Here is a 21277-nt window from a genome sequence, read left to right on the forward strand (position 1 = left end):
TCTCCTCATTGGCTCAGAAGCAGCAGCAGGAGCCATTGGCTTTGTCAATCAAAGCCAGCGAGGAGGGAGCAGGGGCAGAATCAAAGCCCTACTCTGTGTGTCTATGCAGAGCTCTGGAGTAAGTACACAAAATACTCCCATAGCAATCAGCTTGCTATGGGGGCACTCAGCAGGGAGAGGAAGCAGAAGCACCAGCGGGGGACCCTAGAAGAAGAGAATCAAGGCTGTTCTGTGCAAAACTATTGCACAAAGCAGATAAGTATGATATATTTGTTTTTTGGTTTTTTTTCTAATTTTACCTTTAGTATCACTTTAACATTAAACTAGAACTATAACTTTCCTATTAAAATAAAAGGTACAATGGCACTTAGATGTGTGTGCATCTGCACTTATATTTTTTCCTTAGTCCTCCTGAAAAGTCTCACATATACTGGTTGATCCTGCAAGTGAAGTCATGTAGCTTCTTGTGATGGGGTGGCAATGCTACTGCTCTGCTCTTTAATTCAGAGCAGGATTGTCACCCTCATGTAGGTCTGCTTGAACTACAGTGGGATAAAATTATGTCGCAGGGAGCATGGCTATCAGCATTACCACTGGATATTTACAAAGCGTGTAGCTTATCAATCAGCAGGCACTAGGCCTGTGCAAATAATGTCAGTGCTGTGGCCCACAACCACCAGTCAGATTTTAATTTTGTAGTAGGATCATGGAAAGTGAAAATCTGTGGTTGCTGCCACAATGGGTTATACTTAATCATAGTAAGCTAAAATTGTTTACACAGGACTAAAATAAGATATCAAATTGATATATTTGTATTCCTTATAATGGTCAGCTAAATGGAAAATTCATCATTCTTTGCTTCATGATCCATGGGATATGACCCATATTCTTTCAAAGAACACAACCGTGCCCTTATAACATAACATAGCAGTATTTCTGTATTGTATTTAATGTTTTATATCTGATTTTATCATTATTTTCATACATTACTGGATTAAGAGAGAGTGCTCAGACATTGGATATATTTGGACAGTAAGTTACATTGATATGTACAACTGTTTACATCAACCTCCCCCCCTCCAAAAAAAAATTATAATATAGAACAAGGAGAGATGCAGAAGCCTCAATTTCCCAAGACTTTACACAAGAATAAAGATTTTTTCAGACAAGTGAGTTTTCAAATCTCATTGGATGCTGCTAATAAATATCACTTTTTAAAAATAATAAACTTTATCTTGGTGTGTTAGATTGTAATTTATACCTACATTTTTTAAATGGTTCTACTGAAACTTTTACATATTTATCCATGTTATTACCTTTTAATTTAAATGAACCACAGTGAAAAAAATGTAGTCTATATCTACTTAGCAACCCATTATTATACCCATATATATTACCTGGACATCATCCAGTACATCATATTTGGTTTCCAGTCAAGCTCTCTATAAACTATATGGTTTTCCAGATATATTTGACATATGCTGACAAGGGAAATTCCCTTTTGCCAATGAATGCATATGGCTGGTGATTCAAGTCATGGTATATTCTAAATATGAATGGCTTTGTAAGTGTCTAGGGAAGAGAATATCTGCTTGTGGTCCAATTATTTCCACACCACCAATCACTATAATATTTCTACGATGTTTAAATTATACGCTATTAAACTAATAAAATCTACTTAGCATGAGTATACTTATATGTAACCAGTAATGGTAAGTCAGTGCTGGGGCATTGTTCCAGTGGTGCCCATTTCTTGCTGGAATATATTTTGCTAAGAATTCCTTTAATGTCTTTTCTTCCACCACCATCAGAGCACATATTACAGTGGATTGCAGCTGGTATGCTTGTCACTTAGTACTGCATGGTGAGTCACAGACAGCTAATGCCAGTGGAGATCTCCAGTGCCCATGGTTTCATGTTTAATATATACCTTGATTGCATAGCAATAAAGGTTTAATATCAACAGCAAGTTAATTAGTAATAATATTAAACTAATATATCTTATTAATATAATTGCAATGTACAATTAGAACATCAACATGCTGCCCCCCGCCCCCCAAAATCAACTTTTACTACTCTAGAACAAAAACATTTGCATATCAGCAATTACCTTTGCATCCTGTGGGTTTTTGTCACCTTTCTTGTCACCATCAGGAGAATCTGGGATTAAACAAGACAACAGTGGTGGAAATGACAGCCCTTATGTAGCACATTTCATTGTAAGACCTCAAAGCTTTTTTCAGAAACAATTAAAACACGGGATTTGCAATTATTATTACTCATTTATAATTGGTGCTCATTATCTGCATGGAGAGGATAAAAGGCTAAACTGACCTTCGGCACAATCAAGTCTGACCTTCATGTCAGAGACAAAATTATGGAAAGCAGCCATTACTGGTTAATCTGTGTGTTTGACATGTATATGTTCACAGGTTGAAAGGTGAACTGTACATAATAAAATGTTCATAAAAGAATACACCACACTGAAGACACAAAGGACAACAGAGTACTGAAAGCTGAAGCTGATCGTATTGCCACATTCAAACACAGTAGGGCAAATTCTTACCTCCTTCCTGCTTGCCTTCTTCTGGTTTGGGGGGCTCAGGCTCCTCATCAATCATAGCAGCAGGCTAATGGGAAATGACCCGGTTATATAAATACAGACAGATAAAGACAAGGACAATTTTAATGAAATGAGGCTCTTTTATCCAAAGACTTCACATAATATTATGGACACAATTATCATATCAGTGCTTGTCTTGTTTTCCATTCAAACACTGCACTAGTTTTCACAGCAAAGAAAGACTGGAAGACCTTGGAAAAGTTCAAGCTTCAAATCTCAGGAGAGCAGCTAAAGCAAAAACCATTAAAAAATGCAATTTTCTAAAAAAATATTACTTTACAGCTATAGCATATATATATATATATATATATATATATATATATATATATATATATATATATATATATATAGAAAATAGATATACATACATATACACTATATTGCCAAAGGTATTGGCACAACCCTCCAAATCATTGGATTCATGTCTTCCAATTACCTCCATGGCCACAGGTGTATAAAATAAGGCACCTAGGCATGCAGACTGCTTCTACATTTGTGACAGAATGGGTTGCTCTCAGGAGCTCAGTGAATTCAAGTGTTGCCACCTGTGCAATAAGTCCATCTGTGAAATTTCCTTGCTACTAAATATTCCACGTTCAACTGTTAGTGGTATTATAACAAAGTGGAAGCAACTGGGAACAACAGCAACTCAGCCACAAAGTGGTAGGCCATGTAAAATGACAGAACGGGGTCAGCGCATAGTGTGCAGAAGTCACCAACTGTCTGCAGAGTCAATAGCTAAAGACCTACAAGCTTCATGTGGCCTTCAGATTAGCACAACAACAATGTGTAGAGTGCTTTATGGAATGGGTTGCCAAGGCCGAGCATCTGCATCCAAGCCTTACATGACCAAGTGCAAAGCAAAGTGACTGATGTAGTGGTGTAAAGCATGCGGCCACTGGACTTTAGAGCAGTGGAGACGTGTTCTCTGGAGTGACGAATCACTCTTCTCTGTGTCTGAGAGTCCGATGGACGTGTCTGGTTTTGGCAGTTGCCAGGAGAACGGTATTTGCCTGACTGCACTGAACCAAATGTAAAGTTTGGTGGAGGGGGGATTATGGTGTGGGGTTGTTTTTCAGGGGTTGGACTTGGCCCCTTAGTTCCAGTGAAGGGAACTCTTAAGGCATCAGCATACCAAGACACTTTGGACAATTTCATGCTCTCAACTTTGTGGGAACAGTTTGGGGATGGCCCCTTCCTTTTTCCACATGACTGCGCACCAGTGTACAAAGCAAGGTCCATAAAGACATGGATGAGCGAGTTTTGGGTGGAAGTACTTGACTGGCCTGCACAGAGTCCTGACCTCAACCCGATAGAACACCTTTGGGATGAATTAGAGCAAACACGGCAAGCCAGGCCTTCTCGTCCGACATCAGTGCCTGACCTCACAAATGCATTTCAGGAAGAACGGTCAAACATTCCCATAGACACACTCCTAAACCTTGTGGACAGCCTTCCCAGAAGAGTTGAAGCTGGTACAGTTGCAAGAAAAAGTATGTGAACCCTTTGGGATTACGTGGAGTTTTGCATGAATTGGGCATAAAATGTGCTCTGAACGTCATCTAAGTCACAGCAATAGAAGAACACAGTCTGCTGAACATAATACTACACAAACATTAGATGTTGCCATGGTTTAATTGCACATAACATGTAAACTTTCACAGTGCAGGGAGGAAAAAGTATGTGAGGCCCTAGCTTAATGACTTCTCCCAGAGCTAATTGGAGCCAGGAGTGAGCCAACCTTGACTCCAATCAGTGTGATGATATTGGATGTGTTGCTGACAGCTGTCCTGCTCTTAAAAAACACACATCTGTTTTGGGTTTACTGGTTTCAAGAAGCACTGTCTGATGTGAACCATGCCTCGCAGAAAAGAGCTCTCAGAAGACCTACGATCAAGAATTGTTGACTTGCACGAAGCTGGAAAGGATTACAAAAGTATCTCCAAAAGCCTTGATGTTCATGTGTCCACGGTAAGACAGACTGTCTTCAAATGGAGAAAGTTTAGCACTGTTGCTACTCTCCCTAGGCGTGGTCGTCCTGTAAAAATGACTGCAAGAGCACAGCGCAGAATGCTGCATGAGGTAAAGAAGAATCCCAGAATGTCAGCTAAAGACCTACAGAAATCTCTGGCACATGCTAACATTTTTGTTGACACATCTACAATAAGGAAAACATTAAACAAGAATGGAGTACATGGGAGGACACCACGGAGGAAGCCATTGCTGTCCAAAAAGAATATTGCAGCACGTTTGAAGTTTGCAAAAGAGCACCTGGATGTTCCACAGCACTACTGGCAAAATATACTGTGGACAGATGAAACCAAGATTGAGTTGTTTGGGAAGAACACACAACACTATGTGTGGAGAAAAAAAAGGCACAGCACACCAACATCAAACCTCATCCCCACTGTAAAACATGGCAGAGGGAGCATCATGGTTTGGGGCTGCTTTGCTGCCTCAGGGTCTGGACAGATTGTTGTCATTGATGGGAAAATGAATTCCAGAGTTTATCAAGACATTTTGCAGGAAAACGTACGACCATCTGTACGCCAACTGAAGCTCCACAGAGGATGGGTGATGCAACAGGACAATGACCCAAAGCATACAAGTAATTCAACAAAACAATGGCTGCAACAGCACAGAATACACCTTCTGGAGTGGCCCAGTCAGAGTCCTGACCTCAGCCCGATTGAAATGCTGTGGCATGACCTTAAGAGAGCGATTCACACCAGACATCCCAAGAATATTGCTACACTGAAATAGTTTTGTGAAGAGGAGTGGTCCAAAATTACTCCAGATCGTTGTGCAGGTCTGATCTGCAACTACAGGAAACGTTTGGTTGAGGTTATTGCTGCCAAAGGAGGGTCAACCCGTTATTAAGTCCAAAGGTTCACATACTTTTTCCTCCCTGCACTGTGAATGTTTACATGTTATGTGCAATTAAACCATGGCAACATCTAATGTTTGTGTAGTATTATGTTCAGCAGACTGTGTTCTTCTATTGTTGTGACTTAGATGACGTTCAGAGCACATTTTATGCCCAATTCATGCAAAACTCCACGTAATCCCAAAGGGTTCACATACTTTTTCTTGCAACTGTATAGATGCAAAGGGTGGGCCAACTCCATATTGAACCCCAAGGACTAAGACTGGGATGCCATTAATTTTCATGTGCGTGTAAAGGCAGGTGATCCAATACGTTTGGCAATATAGTGTATGTGTGTGTATATATATATGTGTGTGTGTGTAAGAGTCAAGTTATATACTATAAATACTATCACAATCTGTGTGATCCAAATAAAACTTGCAGCGCAGCTCTAAGCTAAGATAGAGATCTCCCCCCCAGCTGAACACCATTCAGAGGTGTAAGAGCATTATCAAAGAGAATAAAAGGTCACTGCTCACCAACCCAGTGCATTAGTATGTAAATTAATGTGGCCTCAGCCAGAGCCACTCCAGCCACTTCCCATGACATTTTTTGCCCTGTCCATTGGGGCTTGGTCACATTTCACCAAGATGGGCGGAGTGACCATGACTGGGGGTGAGACTGGAGCAGTGCTGGCTGAGGACACATTCATTACCATACCAATGCACTGGGTAGGAGAGTGGCACCTTTTCTTCTCCTTCATAATAAATAATTCTGAGATAAAATGCTCACTATACCTATACACACTGTTCTTACGAAGTGAGTTTATTTTTCAAAATGAAATAAAAGCAATACTTTTGAAGGATAAGAAACCAAGTAATTAGGAATAAAACATTTAAAGGCTAACTGGAGTAGAAATCATATACAATTTTGGAGGCACAAGATCCCTTCATCAACTTGACAAAAGTGCCCTTTTTCCATGAAAGACCTAGGGCACTGATTGTAACCAATATAAATGATAGCATGATAGATGGGGTTTAAGCCATAATTATGTAGCTACTATATAAATTTTTTACAGGAGTACTTCCCTGATTGAGAGTCCGCCATGTGGATAGACTGCCCTTTAAGAAGGATGTGTCCTAAAAGTTATATCATATGTCACATGACTGAGCTGCACAAGGATTCAGGTCTTTGCATAAGGCCCCACTTTGAAAGAAGCAGGTTACTTCTTTGCATAGTTTTGTAGATCAGTAAAGATAACATCACCATAGTAAACATCAGTAATAAGTCATTATAATGCCATTATTTGTATTTTTCAGATGCAAGGCACTTGTTAGGGCACCTTGCTCCAAATACCCAGTTAACCAAAAAAAATTATAACAGTGCCTTTTCATCATTCTGACACACCCATGAAGTAACCTTGATCCATTTCAGAGTTAACATGATACCACAGTTCAATGAAATTATAGAATAACATAGGTTAAAAAAAAAGGAATTGTTACGTTAATACTGAGACATCCCTCTGACTCGGTGCATCATATATTGGGTGAACATATTACATGATCTTTGTCTAAAATTACACTGGTTAATTGTTGCATTGGGGTTAATTTACTAAAGGCAAATAGACAATTTACTTTGCAAGGGAAGTGGCGCATTGCAAAGGAACTTTCCTCAAAGCTTGGTGAATGAGGTGAAGCTCTGCTAACATCCATCAATCAATCATGTGCAGGCAAAATGCTGTTTTTTTTTGGGGGGGGGGGGGTTTCCTTGAACGTGATTGGGCATTCTTTGCAAAGCAAAATTTCACCACATTCACTAAGTTCTGGGAAAATTCACTAGCAATGTGAAGGGCCTATTTATCTTTAGTAAATCAATGCAATTGACTCATCTTGCAAGGGAAATGATGCATTGCAAGGGAACTTTCCCCAGAGCTTAGTTAATGACGTGAAGCTCTGCTGACATCCATCATCTAATCATGTGCCAGAAAAATTAGGTTTTTTTTAATTTTCTTGGATGTGATTGAGCATTCTTTGAAAAGTGAAAGTTCACCACATTAATTACATCTTGGCACTGAGCACACGCAAATATGCAGCCTCTCGGTGGCTGGGCCTTGGCTTACCTATTGTAAACAGAAAATGTGCCAAGAGCACATGCCCTGCTCACTCCCTGCACATTTACCTGCACCTCAAGAAAAGGTTCCAATCTCTACTTGCTGTCAGGAGCTTTCTCATCATGTGACTGCCGTGACAGCCTATTATGGCAGTCGCATGACCCTAAGCCCCAAGTGCTGGGAAAATTCCAATGCAGTGTGCAGTTTCCCTTAAAATTTTAAAATGAAAGATCTATTTACCTTTAGTAAATCTATTCAATGGACTTAGATAATAACAGTGAACATTGTTCTTGGACTAGGGTCCCTTACTACAATTTGAATTGTTTTCTCTTTAACTTTGTTAATAATTTTGTTGTAAAGGATTGTGAGTAAACTTTTTAATAACTTTTTGATTGTTCAAGAAAATAGTTTTTAGATTGGGTATTAAAAATGTATTTTATTAAATTACTTTATTTATTTATTTATTTATTTTAATTAAAGGTTCATTTTTTTAAAGTTTGTTTACTTTATTGCCATGACATTAGGCTGATAAGGTGCAAGTGACAGGCACTCTTAAAGGAGTTATCAGGGGTGTATTACACCCCTAATTTTACCTCTGCACTCTTTTGAATCTGATTCAGGACACAGTATGTTCGATCAGCTTCTTTCCCAGCCAAAAGCAGACAGAGCTTATCAGCTCTATACACAGAAATACTCTGAGCTGAGTGATTTTGGGTTCATACTTTGTAGGGCAGATCAGCAAACAGGCATTCACTGCTCTCCCTCCTGACACATGTCATGAAGGTCCTAGGCAACCAGGAGGGACAGGAAATCCTGGGACACATGGTGGGAGGGGGATCTGGCAAGGGGGTGGCATGTTCCCTACCATGTCAAAATGATCAGGTGGCCACTACTACTTAGCCAGCACCTGGAGTAAAAAGGCAAACAAATTCCAAATGGCTATAGTGGTTGGAAGTTTGTTTACATGCTGTTATGCTTTAAAGAATAACATGATCATACATATAAAATTGAGTATATTGCTTCTTAAACATCAAAGTTAAGAGAATCCTTACACTAACTATGACGTCTAGAAATTGAAAATTACTTCATATAAAGGTAAAGTGCAATTTTTAAAATAAGACCTGACTGTGAGATTTAATTGTCTTTGTCTTTAAATTCAACTTTGGATTGCTTACATTTTTCTTGTCATCTTGTCCCTTTTTTCTTTCCTTATTTGCCATGATAACTCCAGTTCTCAGTGTGTCGAACACTGGGTCTGTGCGGTTGGCAGCAGCTGTGGCACAAAGAACAAAAATTTCTTATTAATATCAAGGCAACAAGTCATTTTTATCTCAAGATAAAAAGGTCATATCATGTCAATAAAATGTAATGCTTACTATCAATGCTTGCTTTCTATATGCTGTGAATATTGCTAGATTGAAAATAAAAAAATAATAATAATAATAGCATAAAACAAATAAATAAGTGATATGTTTGCCATAATTCTCCCCAACACATATCTCACTGGAAAAGCATCTATTAGCAGATAAGTCTGGCATTGGTAGCCAGTGTTATTGCCATTTACAGCTTATTAAGTATATCTAAACCCAAGGACAAAAATGTAATATAGTGCAGCTTACCAGGGTTTTGATTTGTTTTCTGTTATCAGGTTAATTACATTTAAGTCTGGCTATTAGAGATGAGCGAATCGAACCAGGCGAACCGGAATTCGAGTCGAATTTCAGGAAATATTCGATTCGCGGCGAAACCGAAATTTTGCCTACTTCGGGTGCGCGAATCGAACATTTCCCGATCAGCCGGCAAAAGTGTCCCTGCAGTGAGCTCCGCTATTTCTGACAGTTCTCTGACAGAAGGAACACATGTTTAGCGGTTGAAACATTGTATCTATTAGTTTACATTTAGGATACAGATGTTTCAACCACTGTACATGTGAAGAAGCTGTGAGAGAACTGTCAGAAATAGAGGAACTCTGCACATACACTTTTTGCCAGCTTGGAATTATTCTTCTTTTCATCCTACTTCTTCTTCTTCTTCATCTTCATCCTCAGAAGAAGAGGATGAGGATGAGGATGAAGAAGCAGAAGAAGAAGTAGGATGAAAAGAAGAATAATTCCAAGCCGGCAAAAAGTGTATGTGCAGAGTTCCTCTATTTCTGACAGTTCTCTCACAGCTTCTTCACATGTACAGCGGTTGAAACATCTGTATCCTAAATGGAAACTAATAGATACAATTTGTATCTATTAGTTTCCATTTAGGATACAGATGTTTCAACCGCTGTACATGTGAAGAAGCTGTGAGAGAACTGTCAGAAATAGAGGAACTCTGCACATACACTTTTTGCCGGCTTGGAATTATTCTTCTTTTCATCCTACTTCTTCTTCTTCTTCTTCTTCTTCTTCTTCATCCTCATCCTCATCCTCTTCTTCTGAGGATGAGGATGAGGATGAAGAAGAAGAAGAAGCAGTAGGATGAAAATAAGAATAATTCCAAGCCGGCAAAAAGTGTATGTGCAGAGTTCCTCTATTCTGCAGATACACTTAGAGGAGCTCTGCACATACACTTTTTGCCTGTTTGGAATTAATCTTATTTTCATCCTACTTCTTCTTCTTCTTCTTCTTCTTCTTTATCCTCATCCTCAGAAGAAGATGAAGAAGAAGAAGAAGAAGAAGAAGTAGGATGAAAATAAGAATAATTGCAAGCCGGCAAAAAGTGTATGTGCAGAGTTCCTCTATTCTGCAGATACACTTAGAGGAGCTCTGCAGATACACTTAGAGGAGCTCTGCACATACACTTTTTGCCGGCTTGGAATTAATCTTATTTTCATCCTACTTCTTCTTCTTCTTCTTCATCCTCATCCTCATCCTCAGAAGAAGCAGAAGAAGAAGTAGGATGAAAATAAGAATAATTCCAAGCCGGCAAAAAGTGTATGTGCAGAGCTCCTCTAAGTGTATCTGCAGAATAGAGGAACTCTGCACATACACTTTTTGCCGGAAACCGCTGTATGGAGGGAATGTCCCAGAACTGTCATAAATAGTCTATTTCTGACAGTTCTGGGACATTCACTCCATACAGCTGTTTCAACCGCTGTATGGAGGGAATGTCATAGAACTGTCAGAAATAGACTATTAATGACAGTTCTGGGACTGTCCTTCCATACAGCGGTTGAAACATTGTATCTATTTGTTTCCATAAATGGATCCATTTATGGAAACAAATACATACAATGTTTCAACCGCTGCATGGAAGGACAGTCCCAGAACTGTCATTAATAGTCTATTTCTGACAGTTCCATGACATTCCCTCCATACAGCGGTTGAAACAGCTGTATGGAGTGAATGTCCCAGAACTGTCAGAAATAGACAGAAACTGTCACAGAACTGTCCTTCTTCTCATCCTTCTCCTTCTTCTCATCCTTCTTCTCATCCTTCTTCTCATCCTTCTCCTTCTTCTCATCCTTCTCCTTCTTCTCATCCTTCTCCTTCTCCTTCTTCTCATCCTTCTCCTTCTTCTCATCCTTCTTCTCATCCTTCTCCTTCTTCTCATCCTTCTCCTTCTCCTTCTTCTCATCCTTCTCCTTCTTCTCATCCTTCTCCTTCTCCTTCTTCTCATCCTTCTCCTTCTTCTCATCCTTCTCCTTCTCCATCTTCTCATCCTTCTCCTTCTCCTTCTTCTCATCCTTCTCCTTCTCCTTCTTCTCATCCTTCTCCTTCTCCATCTTCTCATCCTTCTCCTTTTCCTTCTTCTCATCCTTCTCCTTCTGCTTCTCCTTCTCCTTCTTCTCATCCTTCTCCTTCTTCTCATCCTTCTCCTTCTCCTTCTTCTCATCCTTCTCCTTCTTCTCATCCTTCTCCTTCTTCTCATCCTTCTCCTTCTCCTCATCCTTCTCCTTCTCCTCATCCTTCTCCTTCTTCTCATCCTTCTCCTTCTCCTTCTTCTCATCCTTCTCCTTCTCCATCTTCTCATCCTTCTCCTTCTCCTTCTTCTCATCCTTCTCCTTCTTCTCATCCTTCTCCTTCTTCTCATCCTTCTCCTTCTCCTCATCCTTCTCCTTCTTCTCATCCTTCTCCTTCTCCTTCTTCTCATCCTTCTCCTTCTCCTCATCCTTCTCCTTCTCCTTCTTCTCATCCTTCTCCTTCTTCTCATCCTTCTTCTCCTCATCCTTCTCCTTCTTCTCATCCTTCTCCTTCTTCTCATCCTTCTCCTTCTCCTTCTTCTCATCCTTCTCCTTCTTCTCATCCTTCTCCTTCTTCTCATCCTTCTCCTTCTTCTCATCCTTCTCCTTCTTCTTCTCATCCTTCTCCTCCTTCTCATCCTTCTCCTTCTTCTCATCCTTCTTCTCATCCTTCTCCTTCTTCTCATCCTTCTCCTTCTCCTTCTTCTCATCCTTCTCCTTCTCCTTCTTCTCATCCTTCTCCTTCTCCTTCTTCTCATCCTTCTCCTTCTCCATCTTCTCATCCTTCTCCTTTTCCTTCTTCTCATCCTTCTCCTTCTGCTTCTCCTTCTCCGTCTTCTCATCCTTCTCCTTCTTCTCATCCTTCTCCTTCTTCTCATCCTTCTTCTCATCCTTCTCCTTCTTCTCATCCTTCTCCTTCTTCTCATCCTTCTCCTTCTCCTTCTTCTCATCCTTCTCCTTCTTCTCATCCTTCTTCTCATCCTTCTCCTTCTTCTCATCCTTCTCCTTCTCCTTCTTCTCATCCTTCTCCTTCTCCTTCTTCTCATCCTTCTCCTTCTTCTCATCCTTCTTCTCATCCTTCTCCTTCTCCTTCTTCTCATCCTTCTCCTTCTTCTCATCCTTCTTCTCATCCTTCTCCTTCTTCTCATCCTTCTCCTTCTCCTTCTTCTCATCCTTCTCCTTCTTCTCATCCTTCTTCTCATCCTTCTCCTTCTCATCCTTCTCCTCATCCTTCTTCTCATCCTTCTCCTTCTCCTTCTTCTCATCCTTCTCCTTCTCATCCTTCTCTTTCTTCTCATCCTTCTCCTTCTTCTCATCCTTCTCCTTCTCCTTCTTCTCATCCTTCTTCTCCTCATCCTTCTCCTTCTTCTCATCCTTCTCCTTCTTCTCATCCTTCTTCTCCTTCTTCTCATCCTTCTCCTTCTCCTTCTTCTCATCCTTCTCCTTCTCCTTCTTCTCATCCTTCTCCTTCTTCTCATCCTTCTCCTTCTTCTCATCCTTCTCCTTCTTCTCATCCTTCTCCTTCTTCTTCTCATCCTTCTCCTTCTTCTCATCCTTCTCCTTCTTCTCATCCTTCTTCTCATCCTTCTCCTTCTTCTCATCCTTCTTCTCATCCTTCTCCTTCTTCTCATCCTTCTCCTTCTGCTTCTCCTTCTCCTTCTCCGTCTTCTCATCCTTCTCCTTCTTCTCATCCTTCTCCTTCTTCTCATCCTTCTCCTTCTCCATCTTCTCATCCTTCTCCTTCTCCATCTTCTCATCCTTCTCCTTCTCCATCTTCTCATCCTTCTCCTTTTCCTTCTTCTCATCCTTCTCCTTCTGTTTCTCCTTCTCCGTCTTCTCATCCTTCTCCTTCTCATCCTTCTCCTTCTTCTCATCCTTCTTCTCATCCTTCTCCTTCTTCTCATCCTTCTCCTTCTCCTTCTTCTCATCCTTCTCCTTCTTCTCATCCTTCTCCTTCTTCTCATCCTTCTCCTTCTCCTTCTTCTCATCCTTCTCCTTCTTCTCCTTCTTCTCATCCTTCTCCTTCTTCTCATCCTTCTCCTTCTCCTTCTTCTCATCCTTCTCCTTCTTCTCATCCTTCTCCTTCTTCTCATCCTTCTTCTCATCCTTCTCCTTCTTCTCATCCTTCTCCTTCTCCTTCTTCTCATCCTTCTCCTTCTCCTTCTTCTCATCCTTCTCCTTCTCATCCTTCTCTTTCTTCTCATCCTTCTCCTTCTTCTCATCCTTCTCCTTCTCCTTCTTCTCCTCATCCTTCTCCTCATCCTTCTCCTTCTCATCCTTCTCCTTCTTCTCATCCTTCTTCTCCTTCTTCTCATCCTTCTCCTTCTCCTTCTTCTCATCCTTCTCCTTCTCCTTCTTCTCATCCTTCTCCTTCTTCTCATCCTTCTCCTTCTCTTTCCTCATCTCCAAGGGCATTTAAATTAAAGGTACAGTGTTCTGCACTAATTTAAAGGCTCTCTGAAGCCTAGAAACCCTTTTTATAAGTCATCTTCGTAGCGAAGAAATTCGCATCGAATCGAATTTCACACTGGAATTCGCCGAATCAGCCGAATCGAATTTTTGAGAAATTCGCTCATCTCTACTGGCTATAGATGGTTTGAACCTTGGCCAGTTCAACAGGAACAGGCTGAGATTCCAACAGTCTATGGGCAGGCTGATTGCGCCCAAATCGATTGTTGTACTACTTGTGTACAACCAGCCTGTTTGATTTTTCATACAATCATTGCCAGCTGCTATAGCTGCTAGCAATAATCACTGTGCTCTCCCAGCAGGAACGGCTCTCCCCATCACAAGCCCCTTCATTGGGAGAACACAATAACTTAGCAGGAGTTGCAGGAAAGAAAATTGCATCATCTATTTACTTTGTAGCTTTACTTCAAGCAGAGAAACAAATCTGTTGATCATATCAGAAATTATTGTATTTGTACTTTCCTGTGGATTCGCCTGAAATTTTAAACTTGCTATCAGGTTTTCATCTATTTTATAATTTACCACTCTATGTACTGGAGATAAAGAGAGGAGAAGGAGTTTCAATTCAAGTCAGGATAGCAGCCTAGAGTGACAATGCTGAGCCTCCATAGAAATAGAAAAGTGTGCTTTTTACCTTCAGGCAGGATGTGTAATACTGGCAAGATCACCAGGTATTTTGTAGACCTTATTTGTTGCCACAAGTTTTTGGAAAACAAAGAAAGAAAATGGAAAATGTAAGGGTTTTTTTATTTTTCAAACCCTGTGACAAAAAAATTATATCTGAAAAATACTCACCATGCCTCTTATCAAATTCCTTGAGGTGTCTACTTTCCAAAAAGGGTTCATTTGGGGGTGTTTGTACTATCCTGGAATTTTAGGGCCTCCGAAACTGTGATAGGTAGTGAGGAAGTGACATGAGGAAATATGCCCTTTGAAAGCCTGAAGGTTGATTTAGGGGGCCTGTATGTGGCTAGGCTGCCAAAAAGTCTCTCACATGTGGTATCTCCATAGTCAGAAGTAGCAGAATGTGTTTTTGGGTGTTATTCCACATATACTCATGGCATGCATGAGCAATTTATCATTTAAGTGACAACTTAATTAAGCGACAAAGTAATTTTCAAAAAATTTCTGTCAAAAAATAAAATCTTCCATGGACTTAACATGCCTCTCAGCAAATAGCCTGGGGTGTTTACTTTCCAACAAAGGAGTAATTTGGGGGGGTTGTACTGCCATGGCAATTTTAGCACCTCAAGAAATGTGATAGGCAGTCAGAAAGTAAAAGCTGCGTAAATTCCAATATATATACAAAGTTTCTAGACGCTATACCTTTCACACAAACCAATTAAGATACACGTATTTTACCAAAGGCATAAAGCAGAAAACATTTTGACCTAAATTTATCACTAAATTTGAGTTTATTGGATATTTTTTATAACAGAAAATAACCTTTTTATTTAATTTTCAGTCTTTTTTTCATTTACATCACAAAAAAAAATTAAAAACTAAGTGGTGATCAAATACCACCAAAAGAAAGCTCTATTTATGTGAAAAAAGACATCAATTTTGTTTGGGTACAGCATTGTATGACCACATAATTACCAGTTGAAATAGAGCAGTGCCAAAAAGCAAAAAATGGCCTGGTCAGGAAGGGGGGGAAACTTTCTGGGCTGAAGTGGTTAAGAAAGAGCAAAATAGGGAAAAAAAACAAACAGAATTTTTTTTTTTCATTTGTACAACGTAAATAGCTTTGCAATTCTTTGTACCGGTATTATAATCTTTGTGTCATTTTAAAAAAGACAAATGAAAAAGGTAACACCATTTTTTTTTTTTTGCTACGAACACTTATAAGAGTAGAAAAATGTTATTTTGTTACTTTTGTCTTGCAAAATGGATTGCAAAAATTATCTTTGAAAGACAGTATAACCAAAAGAAAGCATTTAAAAGTTAATTTTGCTCTTGTTACATGTGAATAGTGATGTCTTTTCACTAACCATCAGCCAAATGAGTATCTTAAAAAATGGTGGCAATATGTCTGATGCAGAACCAGAAGATCTGTGTGGTAACATTTATGGAGGCATTAACCCTCAGTAGAAAAAACATTGATATTATCATAATTAACCAGATGCATAAAACCGCTTCTGACACTTTACTTCAGAATATCTCAATTAATTTGAAACAAGCCAGAGGACATCTCTTATAAAAACAACAAACAGCATTTTCTAATTAATAAAACAATTAAAAGGAGACACAGAAATAACTAGCTTTCTTCAAACATTCTTCCAAACAATCATAGAAAAAAAATAATCTTTAACAAAGACACTTTCTAGCCCTTCCAATTATGAATAACCTATTCAGTCAGAATAACCTATACAGACAAGTTGATGGGACTCATTTAAAGTGTATCAGTAAACTTGAAATAATTAAAAGCAATTTTCTGGAATGTGATTCTTGTAAAGACTACTATACCGATTCGTAGAAGACAACAAACCTTGAAAAAAAGTAAAGGACACACTCACTGTAGACAAGAACTCATTTCATGACAAACTGCTTAGGGATATTAAATAAGGCAAAGAAAATATTGATAAAGCTGGATTTTAAGTCTAATGCAACCAGTTCAGGAATTACTTACAGTTTATGGATTGTATGTGGGGCACAATGTTACAAATGTTGGAAAACTTTGAATACTAATCATTAATTAGAATAATAAAAACAATTGATACAAGATTCCCTACTTTATTGAAGCTGAAATCTAAATGAAGAAAAGGAGCTAATATGCCAGAGGACATTCAAGTAACATTGTCAGTAACTTTACCTCAATTCCTTATTGTCATTGGACAAAACAAATCTCATTAGTTGCAGCTAGTTTGTGTATTTTTGATTTGTCATTCAAATAAATATGATAAAAATCCACATGGTTTTCTGTTTCAGCTGCTCTGTTCTCTATTCCTTGGTATCAAAATGTAAAGGAAAACTACATTTTTAAAATCTTTTGAAGTCTAACTGATACTCAGTAGACCTGATGATGAAGTTGATTTTGAAAGTCTGGTGAGAAGAGTATGGGGACATTTTGGGCAATCCATTGGGGTTATGTAATGTTAGCAGGTAAATAATCCTTTAGTTAGACCATGAAACATTAAAGCAATTGTCTCACTGTGTGTGGGACAAATCTAACATGGACAAGTTATAGAGATGGTCATATAAACTTACAATATCATAGATTTATAACATAAGCTCAACAAATTTCAATTACATACATAATTTTGCTCAGCAATTTTAATTCTCAGAAAAGACTCTAAATGTAAAAATAAAGTCTATAACAAAAGTATTATTTTGTGATATTGCATACCATATGCTATTTAATGCATGTAATAGCATGGTTTAATTGGTTAGGCTGGGAAAGGCATATCTACTAGTTCAACCCTTAATTATAATTATAAAAGTTTTTCCTAGAAGTGAGAAAAAAACCTTTACAAAGCTTAGCAAAGTAGAAATTTTCCTTTATAAGTGCAATAAAATCTTATACTCCAAAGACAGCTGCATATATTTCTGGACCAACACCCTTACGTATTACTTTTTTCTTTTTTTTAATCTAAATTGTGTGCTAAAACCAAAACCAATTACTGTGGATGAATGTTCTCCAGGATCACAGAAAAATATCTTTTTCATATTCCAAGATTAAATGACTTTTTTAACTGCTGGGGGTTGCTGGCATAGTGAGCTTACAGTGAACTTATCAATAAAATTCACCATTTCATGTGAATCAATAGAGTGCATGATGGCATTGCCTAACCACATTGTAATTTTGCATTTTAAATATCCATTTCATCCCATGAGTAAAAGCACTGCCTAAAGGGTGTTATATGTAAGTATATCTAAAGCCAAAACACTTTTTTCCATCGTTTTACATAGAGTAAGGGAGGGTTAAAACTTCCCTTCAATTCCTGTGAAGTAGACTCAACAGATAGTTAGAGAATATCTTCTGTAACACCCTCTAGTTAGGTAAATTTAGTATTGGCTCACAAGTAGCTAAAGTGAGCATGTCTGTGGGGTTCAAGCTCAGGTCAAGCTGGAGAACTCTGCAGGTCAGACTTCTGTCGCCTCCTCTGGTTCTGGAAGTACAGGGGGTACAGGTGCAAGGATCTGAATATTCATGGGAGTTTCACCAATCCCCAGGCAGGAGGTCTGGCATGGTGGTAAGATGTGCCCAAAAATATTGAAGAGCCTGGCTAGCAGTGGTTTGTTACTTGTTGGAGAATGGAGTGCTGAGTCAAGGTTCATGAGGCCTAGAGGGGACCCAGGGTTGGGGGTTTTGTCTCCAGGCAGGGGCTGAGGAAGGAAGGAAAGAAGCAGTTTGATCAGAGGGATTTTCACCAGCCTTCAGTCTCATCCAGAAGACACCCTGTATTTCAAAGGAGGATTTGTATAGCAGGAGGCCTGAAACAGCAGTCTTTGTTAAGCAGCAGGATTTCAAGGGACAGTGGGAGTACCTCTACTTTCACCACCCAAAGACTATAGGGGAGAGACAGCCAGGTGCAATACCCAGCTAGCCATTCAGGAGGGACAGCTTCTGGCAACCTTGACCCCTGCTTGGGATAATCCTGTGTTAATGTGCCAGTACTTGGATCAGTATTAAAAGTCATTTGCCAGTCTGTTGGGAGTAATTTTTCCCAGGAAAAACATTCTGGAGTTTTGTACAAAGAAGAGAGTGCAGTCACAGTAGTCCTCAAAGTTCTTCTACACTTTCCACCCCCCAAAGCCTACAAGGGAGATTGCTGCTGAGTGCAATATTCAGCTGGCTCTCAGAGGGACAGCATACTGTTATTCTTCACTCTTGGGGCTTTGCTTTTTCTTCTAACAACAAATTGAATATTTGTTATGGATCCATAAGGACTGATATTATTCCAGAGGGAGTATAGTCTAAGGTCCCTTTTTGCTGTAAGTTGTACATAGAGAAGTTGTCCTCCAAGATGTTGTTGAACTCAGTTTGGGCATCCTAGTTTATATTACCCTAATAAAACATAAAAACAAGCCCCAATACTGGTTATTGACTATGAATGCAAGATGAAAATTAATGTTGCATGGCTGTGCAGATAAAGGATGACCCAAAAATCCAGTGGCTCCTTATGGGGTAGCTCTACACTTGTCTGAGAAAAATCTTTTCTTAGACAGACAAGTGTCTCCATTGAAAGATATCTCCTCTATTCCTGTTCTAGTGGCAACAAAAAAACTGGGAAACAGACAGTAATAAAAAACCTGGCGGGTTCTAACAGGGGAGTGAAACTCTCACCATTCAAAAAAAAAAAAAAAATTTTGAATTTAGTTATACATGAAATACAGTATATAATATGTAGGCAGAACTTGATTATTTTTGTTGCAAGTGCACTAATACGGCTACAATCACCTCAAGAAGTTGACAAAAAGATTAAAAACGTCACACTTCAACAAGGATGTAACCCCAAACTGGACACCCATATTAGCAGCTTTAGACTGTGGGGTTTATTTACTAAAGCTGGAGAGTCCAAAATCAGACTCCCTTCTGCATAGAAACCAATCAGCTTCCAGGTTTCATTGCCAAAGCTTCATTGAACAAGCTGAGGTTAGAAGCTGATTGGTTTCTATGCAGAAGGGAGTCTGATTTTGGACTCTCCAGCTTTAGTAAATAAACCCCTGTGAGTCAAGTCCCTGATATCCACCTAGCAAAAGCAAACTTTATTCAATCTTTCACCATTGGAGTGAAAGGCTGTACATGACTTATGCAATAAGCAGGCCATCACCTTCAAACCAGCAGATAAAGAGTTGATGCGATGGATACAAATACACACAAGAATGCCAGAGGCAATTGGAAAATGCTACTTACCATAAAAAAACTAGATTATGATCAAACCAAGGATTTTACTCAACAATTAAAAGGTCTCATTACAACGCTACTCATTACTACACTATTCAGAATTTATCAGTGCAATCAGATAATCCAGAAATTGTGGACTTCTACATGCTGCCTAAGCATTTACTCACTGAACAAATCTCAGGCCATGTAGAATAAGTGTTAAAACCATTAGTCACAAATACTGCTAGCTTCCTACAAGATACAACTGATTTTCTGAACAAGAAAAACAATATACAACAATTACCATCAAATACACTTCTAGTCACTATGGATGTATAATCTCTGTACAGTAACATCCCTCACAAGAACGGTGTTGCTGCATCTCACAGATTTTTATTATCTTCACCAAACCAAAAATACAGCCCTGAGGATGTTACACAGATCACTGAATTCATTCTAACACAAAAAGTACTTCACTTTCAATAATGACATCTATCTTCAGTGTATGGGTGCTGTTTTCAGAAGTAAAACGGCACTCCAATATGCTAACTTCCTTATGGCTGACCTGCAGGACAAATTCCTTAACATCACACAACAAAAGCCATATAGATACTATTGCTATATTTTTATTATATGGACAGAAAGTGAAGAAAATCTAAAAAAAAATGTACTCATTGATCAACACATTTCACCCATCAATCAACCAACTAACGTATATTTTCACCTTTGTGCGCAAGCAAGGGGGGAGAGGGATGATTTAATTTTTTTTTTTTACACTGTACCTTTTTTATCACCTTTATTGTTATCACAAGGGATGAACAACATCTCTTGTGATAGCACGGACCATGACAGGTTCTCTCTCCTTTGGCCTCCAGACCATACCAAGATTGGTTTGATCTGCTGTTTCACAAGCTGGCAACGGCTTATAAACAAACAAATCGAAACCCAAAGTAACTAAATCCTCATTGCTTACAGTTTCTAATGTCACACAGTAGGGCAAACAAAATCAGTTCCTCTCACTGTGTCTGGAGAAGTTGATGCCACCTGCTGCATCCTTACTGGGCTCCCCGATCACTCTGGAGAGCCCGGCAAAGGCGGGGGAGCTTCAGCTGCCTGTAAAAATAATGCAGCAACCATAACTGCTAGGATTACTTTTACATTGAAGGGAATTGCCTCCTGTAAAACAGAAAAACATGATCCCTTTATACCCACCTGAATAACACAACATATATGTACGTAGAATGGTATTGAGGTGGTTAAATATACCTCATCCCTTATCTTTGTTTCTCTTTCTTCTCTGCTTATGTTGTTGTTTACTTTTTCTTTTCTTAAAAATTTGTTTGAAAGACAAGTTGCATTTTACAGCCATATAAAATGAATCAAATGCCTGTGAATTCCCCTATCTTTAGGTGCTGGAATGTATGGAATTGTCTGATGTTTGTTGTATTTTTCCCTGTCTTTGGATACTCACAAAGGTAGATTTACTAAAATTGTTCCCCCCCTTTTTCATGCACCTGTGCATGGTAGCCAATCAGCATCTAACCTCAGCTTGTTAAGTTAAGCTTTGGAAATAAAACCTGGAAGCTGATTGGTTTCTATGCAGAAGTGCACCTAATATTACACTCTCCAGCTTTAGTAAATAAACCCCACCATCTTTACCTTTTTAACTTCACCTTACTCATAGATATTTCAATGTCTGACTTTGAGTG

General features: G+C 39.0%; 1 protein-coding gene across 1 annotated transcript in view; it reads right to left on the reverse strand.

Annotated features, from left to right (window-relative positions):
* Window positions 1-21277, reverse strand: part of STAC3 (SH3 and cysteine rich domain 3) — a 132802-nt gene that overhangs the window by 13241 nt on the left and 98284 nt on the right. Inside the window, exons 5-7 of the mRNA XM_089681185.1 lie at window positions 8775-8872; window positions 2567-2630; window positions 2111-2160 (exon numbers count right to left, since the gene is read on the reverse strand). Of these exons, the coding sequence (XP_089537311.1) occupies window positions 2111-2160; window positions 2567-2630; window positions 8775-8872 (212 nt within the window). The remainder of the gene's footprint in view (window positions 1-2110; window positions 2161-2566; window positions 2631-8774; window positions 8873-21277) is intronic.

Source organism: Staurois parvus, unplaced genomic scaffold (assembly GCF_062004578.1).
Source record: "Staurois parvus isolate SC_StPar_1 unplaced genomic scaffold, SC_StPar_1.0 ptg000017l, whole genome shotgun sequence".
Classification (NCBI taxonomy): Eukaryota; Metazoa; Chordata; class Amphibia; order Anura; family Ranidae; genus Staurois; species Staurois parvus.